The sequence below is a fragment of the Rattus norvegicus genome, chromosome 1, assembly GCF_036323735.1.
Source record: "Rattus norvegicus strain BN/NHsdMcwi chromosome 1, GRCr8, whole genome shotgun sequence".
Classification (NCBI taxonomy): domain Eukaryota; kingdom Metazoa; phylum Chordata; class Mammalia; order Rodentia; family Muridae; genus Rattus; species Rattus norvegicus.
The window spans coordinates 254,674,095-254,690,531 of NC_086019.1; the positions used below are offsets into that span (position 1 = coordinate 254,674,095).

The 16,437-nt window shown below is 43.2% G+C and overlaps 1 protein-coding gene across 5 annotated transcripts in view; it reads right to left on the reverse strand.

Moving 5' to 3' along the window:
• Window positions 1-16,437, reverse strand: part of Armh3 (armadillo-like helical domain containing 3) — a 182,400-nt gene that overhangs the window by 58,821 nt on the left and 107,142 nt on the right. For 4 of the 5 annotated variants that reach the window (XM_039101424.2, XM_017590384.3, NM_001402549.1 and 1 more), the window contains one exon: window positions 13,368-13,443. In XM_039101424.2, coding sequence (XP_038957352.1) covers window positions 13,368-13,443 — 76 coding nt within the window. Of the gene's footprint in view, window positions 1-4,367; window positions 4,526-13,367; window positions 13,444-16,437 lie in introns of those variants that run through there. The other variant, XM_017590385.3, reaches the window with a different exon arrangement.

A 16,437-nucleotide genomic window follows, 5' to 3' on the forward strand; every position in this document is an offset into this window, starting at 1 on the left:
ATAAAGGCTTAAAAGCACTCCAATCTACCAAATGCAAACACATTATATGGCTTCTTGTTCATTCTCTCGCCCTACCTCTGACGCTTACCTAAAGAACCTAGGAACAGTCCATGATGGAGCTTCTCCGGAGTAGAAAAAGGTTGGCATAAAGGACACATCTGACATGCTTCATCTCAGATATTCATAAATTTTAAAGATTATACTGAAATTATGAATAGGAGAGCCTACTAACTATATGCAGGATGCCTGCTATCCTGAGAAGACACCTGGGGGTGGGTGTAAGTCACAGCAGCATACACACCAAACACATAGAAGGCCTTGGGTTTGACCCCAACACTAAAAGGGAAGGGGGAAAAGGACTGGGGCTGAGGTCAGGAATTGGCTCTCTTGCCACACAGAGGTAATTCATCCTGACCTCTGGGACTGAGAGCTCCTGCATCGACCTGGGAATCGTTCGTTCACTTCTCCAGTGCTCTCTGCAATGTTAGCTGCAACAGTGCTCAAAACATCATAGCTTAACTTATGCCAAGGCCTAAAATGTTTGGTTATCTTAAGTTACCAGGAAGTAACTATCCTACTATCACCAACTCAGTCACAAAGGTATTCCCTATCAACTACTGCCCAAAAAAAAAAAAAAAAAAAAAAAAAAAATCAAGCAAACATTTGTGATAAGCTATGAAGCAAGAGAAAATTGTCAGTGTAATTAGTAAGCAGATTGCCAAAACAACAAAGTAAGGTTTCCAGACTTAAATATACATAAGATTTCTTTGAACTAAACCATAATGACAATAAAATGCTTTTATAAATTTCCTGAAGCTGGAGCTAGCAAAATGTTTCAGTCCATAAAAGTGTGTGCAGTGCAGTGCAAACCTGATAACCTAACTGAGTTTCCAGAACCAACAGTAGAGCCTGGCTCCCAAAAGCTGTTCTCAGATCTCTACATGTGCTCAGTATCATGCACATGCCTACACTCAAACACTCATCAAACACACAAACACACACACACACACACACACACACACACACACACACACACACACACAGACACCCCCCAAAACAAAACAACAACAAAAACCTAAATACACCTCTACAAAGGGTGAGCCTTCAAGTGAGTGTCTCAGGATATATGTGTGTAGTATCTGGATCCTGCTAATAAGGAGAGCCTTCTATTTCAGTCCAATAGCCTGATTCGGGCTCAGCTCAAGATTGACTCCTTTTCTCCTAGGAGCCATATTCCAGAAATAGCCTCTTATTTGAACCAATAAAAACAGGCCGCAATCAGTAGCCTTCTTGGAAGAAAATGAGATGCAGAAGGCAGAGCAACCAAGAACATCTTCTACAGACCAATGCTGACTCTAGACATTTAAAAAGCACACATAATAGCTCCTTCAGTCACTCCACATCAAAGTTCTATGTCCTTTCAAAATCACAAAGACCCCCCCACGCAAATGTTAGACTAGTCTTGCTACTTTTGTACCAGCTCTTTTCTTTGTTATAAAGATCAACATGCAGGCATCAAAAGCCAATGAGCTTTGACTGCTCAGATCCCGAATGCAGAGAAGAAATAGCTATAGGCTATTAGCTCACCAGGGAATGCTGTGTTTAACACCTACACGCAAGAAAATCTCTCACAAAGGAAATGTACGTGTATAAAACCAAATCCAAACTTCCCCACTATCACAGAGCTGCAAATACAGTAAAGAGAACAGTACGAGTCCTCCTCACTTGTTTCTGAAACTGAGAAATCCCTCTTGTGTTTTTTTTTCTTTCTTTCTTTAAAGTAAAAAAATTTTTTACTGAGATGAATATAGTATGTCTATATTATTTAGAGCTGCACAGAAATGTCTATATTTCACTGCAATTAGTATAAATTTTGGCAGGGCATAGTGGTATGTTATCTATTAAAAAGAAGGTATAATTTCCAGAGTGGTTGTACCAGTTTGTAATCCCAACAGCAGTGAAGGAGTGTTCCTCTTTTTCTATATCCTTGCCAGCATGTGCTGTCACTTGAGTTTTTGAACTCAGCCGTTCTGACTGCTGTGAGATGGAATCGCAGGGTGGCCCTATGGCAGAATTAGGGACAGGATTGAAGAAGCTGCAATCGTGAGAGACCCCATAGGAAGACTAGCTCCCAGAACCCAGGGAGCATACACGGGCTGCTCTGAGTGCCGGGCACGTATGTAGCAGAGGGCTACCTGGTCTGGCCTCAGTGGACTCCTCAAGATTTTTGAGGCCCCAGGGAAGGGGTAGGTCTGGTAGGGGAGAGAGCTCAGAGGAAAGGGGGAGGAGGAATGGGATGAGGAACTGTGGCGGGGGGGGGGGGGACAACAATGACTGGAATGTAAATAAATAAAATAATTTAAATTTAAAAAAGGGAAAAAAGAAAAGGAGGAAGAAGAGGAAGAAGGAGGAGGAGGAGGAAGAAGAAGGAAGAAGAGGAAGAGGAAGAGGAGGAGAAGAAGGAGGAAGAAGAGGAAGAAGAAGAGGAGGAGAAGAAGGAGGAAGAAGAGGAAGAGGAAGAGGAGAAGAAGAAGGAGGAAGAAGAAGAGGAGGAGGAGGAGAAGGAGGAAGAAGAGGAAGAGGAGGAGAAGAAGGAGGAGGAATAAAACCAGGCATGTCAGTGCATTCCTATGCTCCCAGCAGTAACAGGAGACCAAACACAACCCCTTACAACTAACTCTCTCTCTCTCTCTCTCTCTCTCTCTCTCTCTCTCTCTCTCTTTCTCTCTTTCTCTCTTTCTCTCTTTCTCTGTTTTTGTTTTAGTAAGCCAGGTATGGCAGAGTTTGTAACATTAGCACTGGGGAGCGCGCGGATCAGCCAGGCAGCTTTGAGCAGCTCAGTCACCCCTTGTCTCAGAACACAAAGCAAACAGAGACTGAGGAGATGGTTCAGAGGCTAAGCACATGTAATGCCCTGCCGAGGTTCTGGCTGTGGTTCCCAGCTCTCATACATACTCAAGAGGATCTGATGCCTTCTGGCCTCTTTGGGTAGATGCACACACATGCTGCACATAAGCTCACGCACACGCGCACACACACACACACACACACACACACACACACAAAACTAAAAATGAGTAAATATTTTTTAAAACATAAAGAGACTTGTAGGTAGAACTTGGCAGCATAATACTTGCTTCACAGCAGTGAGGCCCTTGCTTCAATCTCTAATACAGCAAAACCACAACAGATAGGAAAGAAAAGAATTAAAGAAAAATGTAGTAGGCAGATGAAGTCCAATTGAATCCACAATAATATTAAATGTGAGTGAAATGAACATTCCAATCAGAATGCAGGAACCGTCAGACCAGAGGAAGAGTCTGACCTGCAGAACAGGACAAAGCATGTCTTTAATCCCAGTCCTTAGGAAGCAGATTTCTATGAGTTAAAAACCAGCCTGGTCGGGGCTGGGGATTTAGCTCAGTGGTAGAGCGCTTACCTAGGAAGCACAAGGCCCTGGGTTCGGTCCCCAGCTCCGAAAAAAAGAACCAAAAAAAAAAAAAAAAAAAAAAAAAAAAAAAAAAAAAAAAAACCAGCCTGGTCTACACAGAGAGTTCCAGGCCAGCTGAGGCTACATTGTGAGACTCTGTAAGAGAAGAAAAAAAGAAGCCAGATTCAACTATCTATCACAAATATTTTATAGAGGTAAAAACAGATAAAACATAAAAGAATGGGAAAAGATATGTCATGACGGAAAATATAATTAGCAAAGAAGCGTAAGAGTTAACATTGTGTATGTATTTAACATGTCTGCAGATGCTCTATAGCCCACTGAACAACAGTCGGGTGTCTAAACAAGGTGCATCATTTGTGAGGCAGTGAACCAAACTTCAGTTTAAAACATTTTTGGTTTTTGTTTGTTTGATTTTTGGTTTTGTAATAGGAGCTCCTGTATTTCAGGCTGGTATTGAAGTCAATATATAACTGAAAATAATCCTGAACTTCTATTTTCCTGCCTCTGCCTCCAAGGGCTGGCATTACAAGCATGTGCCACCAAGTGTGTGCGGGTACCTGCAGAGGTCAGAGGCACTGGATTCTCCAGAGCTGGAGATGCACATGTCCACACCCTCCTCCCCCTCAGACACACACAGACTTAGTGAGAAACAGTAACAGTCATGCAAGAAGAAATGAACAACATGAAGGGTTATCAGACAGAGGGATTAAATCACTTATTAAAAAAAAACAAACAAACTGGGGGCTGGGGATTTAGCTCAGTGGTAGAGCGCTTACCTAGGAAGCACAAGGCCCTGGGTTCGGTCCCCAGCTCCGAAAAAAAGAACCAAAAAAAAAAAAAAAAAAACCAAAACAAAACAAAACTGCTTCTGGGGGGTTGGGAAGATGATTCATGGTTAAAAGCACTGGCTTACCCAGATGGTTCTTCTAAAGGACCTAGGTTTTACTCCTAGCATTCACATGGCAGCTCATTGTCACCTGTAACTCCAGGTCCAGGGGAACCAATGTCCTCTTCTGGCCTATATGGGCACCAGGCACATTCATGGTGCACAGATATTTCAGACCAAACGCCCTTAAACATAAAAATAAAATAGTAAAAAAAAAATATTTGTGAAAAGAACATCAAGTTCTAATAAATTTTACCATACATTTAATATTAATCCTCTGCAAACTCTTCCAGAAACAAAAGGTGAAGAACACAAACCAATTTATTCCATAGTGCCATTATTACCCTGATATAAAAACAAAAACATCACACGAAAACTACAGAAGACAGAAATACAATCTTCTCAGTTATAGGTAGAGTCATTTTGGGACTTTTTAAAAATCATAATAAAAATACAGCATAATACAGCAGGAACCTCTGGAGTAAAACTAGGTCAGACATCCTATGAGCAGACTCAAAGTGAAGGAGAGCACGAATCTTCCCCCTACTACTCTCCCATCACTGGGGATAGGAACAGGCTGACAGCCTAAGCTCCCACATGACCTCTAAAGCCAGCCTGTCACTACCATCATTTTAGATCTCCAGTCTCTCCAAGTGCACACGAGAAGGGACAGAGACAGGAGGAAAGTGGATATGAAAGGGCTTAATCCTATGGGCTGAGTTCTCCCTGAGACTCATGCGAACTGAAACTGTAAGATCTGTACACTTGTACAATCAGGACACAATTTTTAATAAATTAGTAAATATTGAGTATATGCCATTTAATAGTCTCCTTAACAGCTCAGGCCCATGATTAGCCTCACTCTGTGGCTGAGAAAACTCAAGCACAGGGTGGCTGAATCACTTGCCCAAAGGAAGAATAGAACTGGAACTCAAAATTCAATCTCCTTTATTCTTATCCCCCCCCACGCCCCCAACCCGGGACTGAGCACCGAACCCAGGGCCTTGCGCTTGCTAGGCAAGCGCTCTACCACTGAGCTAAACCCCCCAACCCCATCTCCTTTATTCTTAAGCATTTTATTACCCAGTGTCATAAACCACACTGGAGTGAGTAAACCTACAAAGCAAAGCCAAGGGGACACGTAGGAAAACTACAGACAAACTGAGTTTCTTTCTTTGTCAGCCTGAGTGAAGATGAGAAACTGGAGCCGTTCAAGAATGTGCAGGAATCAGTGGGACTGAATTCTATTCCCAGGAACCCCTCAAAACATTCTAGAATCAGAGCTGGTATTATCTTTAAAAAGGCAAAGTAGGTGCTAGTGGAACTGCATTTCCACATAGAAGGAAGTAAAGCTTGGCCCTCGGTTAATTTTATATACAAATCAGAGCTCCGGGCAGAGTGCTTGCTGAGCATGTGCAAAGCCCTGGGTTTGAGCACTGGATTTGCTCTCCAGCAACACATTATGATAGTGGTGATATCATGTGATAGTAAGACAAGTGTTCAAAGATGGGACAAGAGACTGGGAGAGCAGGGATAGAGGCAGGGGGATCAGGTGTTCAAGGACAGCCTCTAATACACTGTAAGTTTGACACCAGTCTCAGGTGCACAGTAAGGTACTTCAAAGGTGGGGTGGTACAGTGGTGCACGCGTGCAATGCTCAGGAAGCTGAGGTATAAGAATCCAGAGCTTGGGGTTGGGGATTTAGCTCAGTGGTAGAGCGCTTGCCTAGCAAACGCAAGGCCCTGGGTTTGGTCCCCAGCTCCGAGAAAAAAAAAAAAAGAAAAAAAAGAAAAAAAAGAAAAGAATCCAGAGCTTGGGAACTCAACCATTCCTGAGTAATATAGTTTACATCTGACTACATATAAAGATCAACTCTTCTGTGCACCAAAGAACACTGTAAAAAGTAAAAAGGCAACTCACAGAATGGGAGAAAATAATTGCAAATCATCTGATACAGGATTGGCATATAGATTACATAAAGAATGCCTGAAATCGGGGCTGGGGATTTAGCTCAGTGGTAGAGTGCTTACCTAGGAAGTGCAAGGCCCTGGGTTCGGTCCCCAGCTCCGGAAAAAAAAAAAAAAAAAAAAAAAAAAAAAAAAAAGAACCAAAAAAAAAAAAAAAAAAAAAAAGAATGCCTGAAATCCAATAACAAAACCCAACTCAATTAGCTGAGCACAGTGGCACAGTCCTTTAATCCCAGTACCTTCAGGTCAGCCTGGGTTACATATACACAGGTAGTCACTATCACCCTACCCCACCACTGCCCCCACCAAGAAGAAAGAGAGAGCTGCTGTGTGTGTTGGGGTGAGGATGGGGAGGATTTGAATAGTATTTCTTCAAGGAAGAAATATAAATGCCTAAGAAAATTTTTAGGTGGCACATGCCTTTAATACCAGCACTGGGGAGGCAGAGGCAAGTGGATCTTTGTGAGTTTAAGGCTGGCTTGGTCTACAACATGAGTTCTAGAACACCCAGGACTCTATGCAGAAAAACCCTGTCTCAAAAAAAACAAAACAAAACAAAACAAGTGTTCAACATTACTATTAGTCATTAGAGAAATGCAAATTAAAAATATAATGAGATACATCTTCACACCCATTACGATGGGTAGTGCCAAAAAAGGGAAAAGCATTAGTAAGAATGTGTAAAATTAGAATGTAAAATAGTGCAGCCACTTTGAGAAATGGTTGGCAAGTTCTCCAAATGTCATACATAAATTATCGTATACTGTAGTAATTCCACATCTGAAGCAAGCAAGGTACTGAAGAGATTTATGTATAATCCTGCTCATATAAGCAACACTCACAGCGTCCGTCTGTCTAAAAGGTAGAAGCAATTCAAGTATTTTCAACATGACAACAGAGTAACAAAATGTGGTAGACACACATGATGGAACTCACACAGGAAATTCTGACATGTTAACACAGCACACATGTTGATGCTTGAGGACAGTATACTACACGAACTAAGTCAGTCACAATGGACAAACAGGATGAAGTTCTCGGCAGTCAATCAGAAAATCGAAAACAGAATGGGATTGCCAGGTGCCAGAGGAGAAGGAAAGGGAGATGGGACTGTGATGGGTGCGTAGTTTGAGCTGGGAGTCAAGCCCTGTGGTAAGTGCTAGTCTGATATGTAAGGCTCTGCTTTCAGTCCCCAATGCCACTCAGAATACTAAAGTTCTGAAAGTGATGGTGGCAGTGATACTGTAACAAGGTAAATACACTTACTGTCAAGGAGCTATACGGTTAAAAATAACTAAAGAAGGGGCTGGAGAGATGGCTCAGTGGTTAAGAGCACTGATGCTCTTCCAGAGGTCCTGAGTTCAATTCCCATCAACCGCATGACGGCTCACAACCATCTGTAATGGGATCTGATGCCCTCTTCTGGCATGCACCATATATGCACACAGAACACTCATACACAAATAAGTAATATTTAAAAAATAAGATCTGGAGCTGAAGAGATGGCTCATCAGTTAAGAGCACTGGCTGACCTCTAAGAGGACCTGGATTCAATTCCCAGCACCCTCATAGCAGCTCAAAACTGTCTGTAAATCCAGTCCCATGGGATCCAATGCTTCTGACGTCCTTGGGCACTGCACACACATGATGCACAGACATGCATGCAGGCAAAACATACACATGATGACGATGAAGATATAGAGGAAGCAAAGTGCAGAAGTACTCCAAGGGAATTTTAAGCCAAGTTTAAGAGGGGTATACTAAAATCACCCTCACCTACAAATCATTACAGACCCAGATAAAAATCTCAGTATTTCACTATAAATACCCCATTTTCCTAATCCAAGATTCTTAACGTCTCTGCAGTTCACCAACCCTAGCTATGTCCTTATGCAAAAATCTCACTTTGTAGCGTAAACTAGCTGCAGTCTTAGAAGACTGGGAGCACTGAGGAAACAATGTTCCTGTGGCTTCATTTTAGTGCTTTGTTGTAATGTGCATAGGCTTCTCACTCTGTCTAAAGGTGTGGATCAGGGTCCGATTAACAAAAGCAGGGCCACCATTGACAAATTCTAACTCAAGCGGCATCTAAGCCTAGGCAGACAACTCTGTGGTCACATGCTCCCTGCTACTTGCCAATTATCAATTCAGTGCCCCTGCTCATATCTTTTACTTTAGTCTGCACTTCATCCTCTCCCCTAGTCCACATTCATTTCTCAGTAACTAAGTTGCATCCTTCTGCTGAAGTGCCTGGGCCTCAAGCTGCGCCTCTTCTCCCTTCGCCTGTGCTCATTTTACCTCTAAGTAGGAGGAGGACACTGAAGCCCAGACAGTGCGTGAGCAATGACTTCAGAGCTGCGAAGACTTCAGAGGACCGAGACCTCCTCACATTCCCTTCTCAGCTCCAATTCTGTCTCCATTAACAGAGGTAACCAGGCTAGGGTGGTGGTGTGCACCTCTAATTTCCATACCAGAGAGAGGTGTAAGCGAGAAAGACCATGTATTTAAGGACAGCCTGGTCTGTGTACTAATTTCCAAATTAGCCTTAGCTACTAGCACTTGGCACAAAGATCAGGAACACAAAACCATGCTTGAATACAGAACAAGTTCAAAGTCAGCCTCGGATACTGAGGCCTGTCTCATATAGACAAATACCACAGAATGCACAGGGAGAGAGGAGGCAGACCTTCCAAACGGTTGGTAAAGGAGCCATAGTGTATCTTACTCTTCTTATGAAAGGACTACAGTTCCTGTGGGGAGGATCTGCTAAAAACAGGAAGAGGCTTGTTCAAATGCAAATAACTTTGACAACTGAAGAACCAAAGTGACTAAACCATGAAAGACAGAAAAGCAGAGCACCTGAAACTCCATGCTTGTGTTAGTACTTTAGCTCCCACTGTCAAAACCCAAGCTCCAAAGGACAGAAAGGTCCGTGGTCTTTCTGCTACTCCCCAAGTTGTTGGGAGGCCCTAAGTAAGGGTAGTCAACAGACCCACCACATGCCAGGAGACCCAGAGGCACAGCTTTACAGTGTCATCTGGAAGTTGGCCTTCAACTCATCTCTTCCTGGGGAATATCAAATAACATTCTCCAGGCAGGTGATAAGAGTTTGTTCATGCTGCCTTAGCAATCCTTCTCTTTTTTTTTCTTTTTCTTTTTCTTTTTCTTTTTTTTTTTTTGGAGCTGGGGACCGAACCCAGGGCCTTGCGTTTGCTAGGCAAGCGCTCTACCACTGAGCTAAATCCCCAACCCCAGCAATCCTTCTCATGTACATATCAGCACAAATAACCTTTAGAAACAGCTAAAATAAATTGTGCCACCACAATTTTCCCACTAAGCCTTACTCTATGGTATTTCTTGGAGACCCAGTAGTGTGATTGCTGACCCAGCCCTTGCTTTCTCAACCACCCAAAGTCACAGGTGCACATCACAAACCTTAAGTCACAAGTGTACATCACAAACTAAGTCACAGGTGCACATCACAAACTAAGTCACAGGTGTACATCACAAACTAAGTCACAGGTGCACATCACAAACCTTAAGTCACAGGTGTACATCACAAACTAAGTCACAGGTGCACATCACAAACTAAGTCACAGGTGCACATCACAAACTAAGTCACAGGTGCACATCACAAACCGTAAGAAAAGACAAAAGTGCAGGGAAGCCTGGCTCAGTCACACTGTTCCTCTCCTTCCTCGGATATATAACTACAGAAAATGACACAACTTCCTTGATCATTCTCATCCAAAGCCAGCAATGTCCATCTACAAAGAAACCCAAAACATTTTAACCTTCACAGAACAGAAAGGTAAAGGGTAGCTGGAATACTAAACAAGCTTCAAAATAGGCCAAGTGCAGTGGTACATGCTGTTAATCCCAGCACTCATCAGGCAAAGCCTAGTGGATCTGAGTTTGAGGCATGTCTACTATTGATTCCTAGGCCAGCCAGGGTATACAGTGAAACCCTGTCTCAAAGTTAAGGTGTGTGTGTGTGTGTGTGTGTGTGTAAAATGTTAAAAGCAACTGCTGCTTTTGTGAGGACCCAAGTTCAATTCTTAGCACCCACATGGTGATTCATACTATCTGCAACCCAGAACCAAAAGTTTCAATGTCCTCTTCTGCCCCCCAGGGACACCAAGCACCTATGTGCTATATATACATGTAACATAAAACTAAACAGAGGACTACCATATGATACAGAAACTCCTCATCTGGGCCTATGCCTCAGAGAAATGAAAGCAGGGTCTCTTTACTCCTTTTAAGAGAGCCTTGCTATGTAGCCCAAGATAGCCTAGAAATGGCGATCCATCTACCTACCTCAGCCTCCCAGTGCTAATGTTAGAGCATGCAACACCATATGGATCTGAAAGCAAGCTCCCAAACACAACTTACCATACACACAACCAAAACAGTAACGATAACTCAAGTATCTATCAGCAAATGAACAGATAAAATATGGTAAATAAATACCATGAAAATATTAGTTGGCCTAAGAGAAGAAAAGAGAGTCTGGCATCCTATAAGATGTATGAAACTTAAGGACATTCTCTATGAAGTGACCACCATTTTACAGTTTACTATCAGGAGCTAATGGTGGGAGAAGGTCCAGAGAAGGCCATTGCTCACATCATATGGCAACAGTAGCAGCAGCTTCTTCTCTAATTCAACTCACCCCATGCCTTCCAGTCCATAGAAAAAGGCAGAGGGGCATAAAGCATCTCTGTGAGCCTGGAACATTACATCCTGAAAGGAAGAGCCTGTGCTCACAACTTTGCCACGAAAAGAAAGCAGAGCTTTCCAAAAGTCACTCTTTAATCTCTAAGAATTGCTGTCCCGGCCGCCATAGGAGAGCAGCAACCATGGCCCTGTGCTACCCCATGGCCATGGGCCCCAACAAAGGCCACAGGGTCAGGTCAGAGTGTCCAAGGACAAGTGTGCACTCAAGTTCATCAAGAAGAGGGTGGGCACACACATCCATGCCAAGAGAAAGCAGGAGTGCCAAGCACACATCTGTGCCAAGAGAAAGTAAGAGGAGCTAAGTAACTTGCTGGCAACCATGAAGAAGGTGGCAGCCAAGAAGGATTAATGAACCCCAATAAAAGATTGTTCTTACAAAAAGAAAAAAAAAGAATTAGTTTCTTTGCTGGTAAGGTGTATTTTGAGGAAGGTGTGGTGACAAACACATGTAATCCCAGCACTTCAGTAGTAGAGCAGGAGGTCACTGTTGGCTACTGAGTTCAAAGCTATTTGAGAATCTGTTTCAAGTGGCAAGAACAAGGACATTTTAAGCAGAATATACTATACTCTAGAGTTGGAAGACTAAAAGATTAGAGAAATAGCATATGGAAGAACACTCTACACCTGACATTTAGTAAGGGAAAAGAGATGTCAATAAGGAGCAAAGGAGTTCTGTTCTTAGTTTCATCAGTACATGTTCCTTGAACAAGGTTTGCAGTGATAAGATTCCCACGAATCTTTCCAATGATGTCTTCAGGAAGCTGAAGGGTGCTTGCTTCTTTGGCCAAATACTAACTAGCAACAGTGAAATGGATGCGCTCACTCCACAGGAAGCCTGGTGTGAGAAGTGGAGAGAGGCAGCCATGCTGATAGGCATCTTTTCCAGGCTCAGCCTGGTTTTCTCAGTTACTCAGAGAAGGCAAGGGACTTAAGCCAGCCGCCTGGTGGCCCTTGGGAAGAACAAGGGCAGCAGCCAAGGCAAAAATCATTGAAAGCCAAAGCAACAGAGTAGAAGATACAGTAAACGGGCCCCAGACGAATGAGAGCTGCCTGGAAAGCCTGTGTAAATACACGATAAATAAATAACACACACTATATCCTTACGGACTTTATACTCTCACCCAGAAGCCAACGCCGCATCCAAACATCTACGGCTGTCTCACTGCCCTTACGTCATAAAGGGACGTGGCAGAAGAGTCTGTAATGTCAAATTCTTTTAGAAACTGACATTTATCATACAGACTCACTACAGTGTCTTGACTGCTAGGTGCAGCTCTGCATCTGTTGGTGAGATTTATAAAACTGTGTTTGCTGCAAAATGTCCCTGGGTGTAGGCAGGCCATGCAACGTCTTTCACTGTGTCTTGTTAGCGCATCTCACCTCATGCTCCCTCGTCCCAGCCCACCTAACACACATTTCACAGCTTCCCTTTTATTCCCAGATGTGACACACTGTAGTAAATCACTGCCGAGATGAGACATTTTACTTTAAAAGAAAGACAGCAATAAACACACACTCCTGCCCTCTCACACATTAGGATCTATACAAAGTTGTAAAAGCGCGCTCCTATTATTGGAGTGCCTGGCAAGCCTTACATCTGGAGCTAAATCAAGTTCCCCATCTGCTGGCTTTGCCTCTTTTAATCAACATTAACTTCTTGATTGTTTGCAAAAACAACTTAATAACTGTTGGGAAAAAGGAAAATCATAGGAACAAAGGGAGGAAACAATGGAGAAAGTCAGACTGAGATCTAACATGTAGCCCTTTCCCTCCCCACTCCCAGACCCACACATTCCTATGAGATTACTGCCTCCCCCGGCCTGGGAGCCCCACATCTGACACAATTTGACCTAACACGTACAACACTCTGCTTTGCTATTTCATAAGGAACTAAAAATGACTTAGCCCTTAGGGCCTTTGTTTGCTTGTATTTACCACAAATAGAAATAGCTATCTACAGTAAAATGTGAAAGTTCTAGATCCCCATGAAGAAACTCTGGTGAGGAGCAGAGGAAACCTTAGGGGAAGCTCGCTCTCGGGTAGCTTATGCATAAAGAACACTTTGGCAGCTAAGGTGCCTGCAAAGGGCATGCAACCATCTCTGGGGTAGAAAATTCACAAAACAGCCAGCACTTTGAGCTATTTCAATATGACAAAATGAGAGCCTCATGTACTCCTGCTTCTTGATCAAGTATGACAATTTCTTCCACTCCTACAGACATCAGGGCTTAAAATAGTCGCAGTGCTTAGAGCGTGCTCCTCGGGAAGGTGCATCAAGCTTGGGATGAGCAGCAGCTCTGAGGAAGCGTTCGTCCCTTACCTGATATTCACCAATGCGTGTGTCACCTTGCTCGCTGCTTCCTTCCACTGGCCAGCGTTGGTGGAAAGCCTAAGGACTGGGAAAGAGAGAATACCGGTCTGTCACGCTCCTGACAAAAAGCAAATGTGAGGAGTGAGGACACGCCTCAGAATAGCATGATTACAAAACCAAACAAAGCCTGTGCCAATCTTGTTTTTAAAAAGACAACAAATGAGGCCTTATAGACTCTTTCAATGATTTTCTCCAGGAATTGTTCTTTCTCTGACTTCTTACTTTTCATCAAAGTAGTCACTACTCCTTTTCTGCCTCAGGCGGTTCCTAGCCCCTCTCCTGATAAGAGGCCCCCAAATTTAGTTTCTGTAGTCACTTAATATACAAAGAAGATGAGGAGTTAGTGCAGTTGGCCAGTAGAGCACGATGACCTGAGTTAGAGTCCCAACCCATGGGAAAATATCGGGTGCAGGACACAGGCTCGTCATCCCAGCACTGGTGAATAAAGACAGATGGGACCCTGGGCTTGCTCCTGGCTAGTCAGCTTTGTCTTCTTGGCAAACCCAGGCCAACGAGTGGTCCTGCTTAAAATGATGAGGTGGGGGGGCTGGAGAGATGGCTCAGCGGTTAAGAGCACTGACTGCTCTTCCAGAGGTTCTGAGTTCAATTCCCAGCGACCACATGGTGGCTCACAACCATCTGTAATGAGATCCAATGCTCTCTTCTGGTTTGTCTAAAGACAGCTACAATGTACTTACATATAATAAATAAATCTTTAAAAAAAATGATGAGGTGGACAGCTCCCGTGTAATAACCTGAGATTGACCCCTGGCCTCCATGCATGCATGCCTGTACAACACATGCACGCTCACAGATATCTACTATAGGAGTGGCATTGTGAGGGCAACCTGGTTGCCATGTTTACCGTTTCGCTAATGGCAAGGGTTGCACTTGGTTAGCATGGAACTATGTAGACGAGGCTAGCCTTAAACTCATAGCACTTCTACTGGCTGAGCTGGTGTCCCTTCCTGCTCCACACACATCTTTATAAACCAGCCATACATCCAGTCAAATAGAACGAATAACCTTTCCAGATAGAGAATGATCATGTTTCAAACAAGGAATATGCTGTTTTCCTTCTCTAGCTTACATGGGTAACCTGCAAAATGAAGCAACAGAAAGCATTCACTATCTAACCAAATTCTCTTTTACAAACACATTCACAGGGAGACAAACACAAAAGTAAACATATTCCTTGACAGCTATGATTTCAGGCCACACAGGTATTATAACCATGCCATTTAGAAAAGACACAACAACACAACTACTCCCTGGATAATGAACAGAAGGCAGGCATTCAATTACATTTTTGTTTTTGCGGTTTGTATGCATGCATACGTGCATTCATGTGTATAGGAACATGTGCACAACATGCATGTGAACATAAAAAACGGAGATGAACTTTGCCTTCTATCACTCAGTACATTTTATACTAATTAGTAAAATTTTTTTTTACTAATTTATGTGAGTGTTAAAGTGCACACTTATGGAGGTCAGAGGACAATTTGTGAAGCTGATTTTCTTCTTCTATTGTGTGGGTTCCAGAGATTGAGTTTCGGTTGTCAGGCTCAGAGGCAAGCCCCATTACCTACCAAGCCATCTAGGTGGCCCTTCTACCTCATTTTTTGATATATGATCTCTTACTAAACTTGGAAGTCACTGATTGACTCTATTAGTAGCAAGAGAAGCCTTGTCTCTATCTCCCCAGCATGGAATTATGAGCATATACACATAACGTGTGTACTGAGGATTTTACCCACTGAGCCATCTCTCCAGCCCCCAAATATGTTCTTAGAGACTGTGTGATTACAGAGGCAAATGTGTGGAATGTTTACAAAGTATTAGGCACTGGACAAAGGTCATATATAATATAGCATACGAATAGGTGTTATGTAACTGTTTCCTCTAAAATCAAAACATTCCATTCTGCAGAAAAGTTCTTTAGGCAGGAAGAACTACTCAAGATGCTTCAGGAAGTTCCTGAAACTGACCAGATTCACCAGGCCCCTCCCTCCAAGAGTTAACAAGTCAAGCTCCTAAGAGTCACGCTCAAACAAGCCGAGTAACAAAAAGTTCTCTTTAGATAAGCCAAGCTATAAAGAGGACCCAAGAGACTAGCTGCCCAGAAGAAGCAAAGCCAGCTGAGCTACCTGAAAGAGGTTTAGACTGGAGTCACTTAGAAAGGACATTCTCTAACCTGTTGAGATACCTGCAGACTATGGAGTATGTTCCAGGTTCCTGGCTTTTGTTAGCTGTCACCAGTACTGGGGTGGACATTAGTGATGAAGCTGTCTTTGAGTCATTACTGTTCCTGTAATTCCTCACCCACATTCTTATAAGTAACTCTAATAAAACTCACTGGTTCACCAAGTTGGATTTTGTTGGTATCTATACTTTGGTTTATCCTTGGCTTCCTATCTGGTGTGAGTAGACATGTCTCCCCTCCCCCCAAAAAAGCCTTGTCACACAACAATAGGAAACTCTGAATCAGAGAAAACAAGTGATTGTGATTATTCACAGTTGTTTTGTTGGTGTGTGTGTGTGTGTGTGTGTGTGTGTGTGTGTGTGTGAGCAGAGGTCTTGTAGGCCCCAGGCCCACGCACAGAAGGCATAGCTCTAACAGGCCTTTCTCTTTCCCAGCTCCCTTAGATTACATTCCTAAAGTCAGCCACCAAGGTCTATTCCTTATTTGGCCACTTCTTCCCTCTGAGATTGACCACCCAGGTCCAGCTATCACAGTAATGTAGTTCAGCAATCTAAAGTCCCCCTTTGGCTGCCCTAATTAACATGTACAATCAAAACAAACCAACTCTTCCTAACAGTTTCCTTTTTTCCCTTTATAAACTGCCATTTGCCTGTGAGCCACAGCTGTGGCTTGGGAGATGGCTCAGTGGGTAAAATCCATGCTGCCCAAGCATGAAGACCTGAGTCAGCAGCACACAGAGGCAGCCCTTTATCCCTGTGAGACACATATCATTTCCCTCTTTCCCTTGCCCCTTTTCTCCCCCTCCCTTGTTCC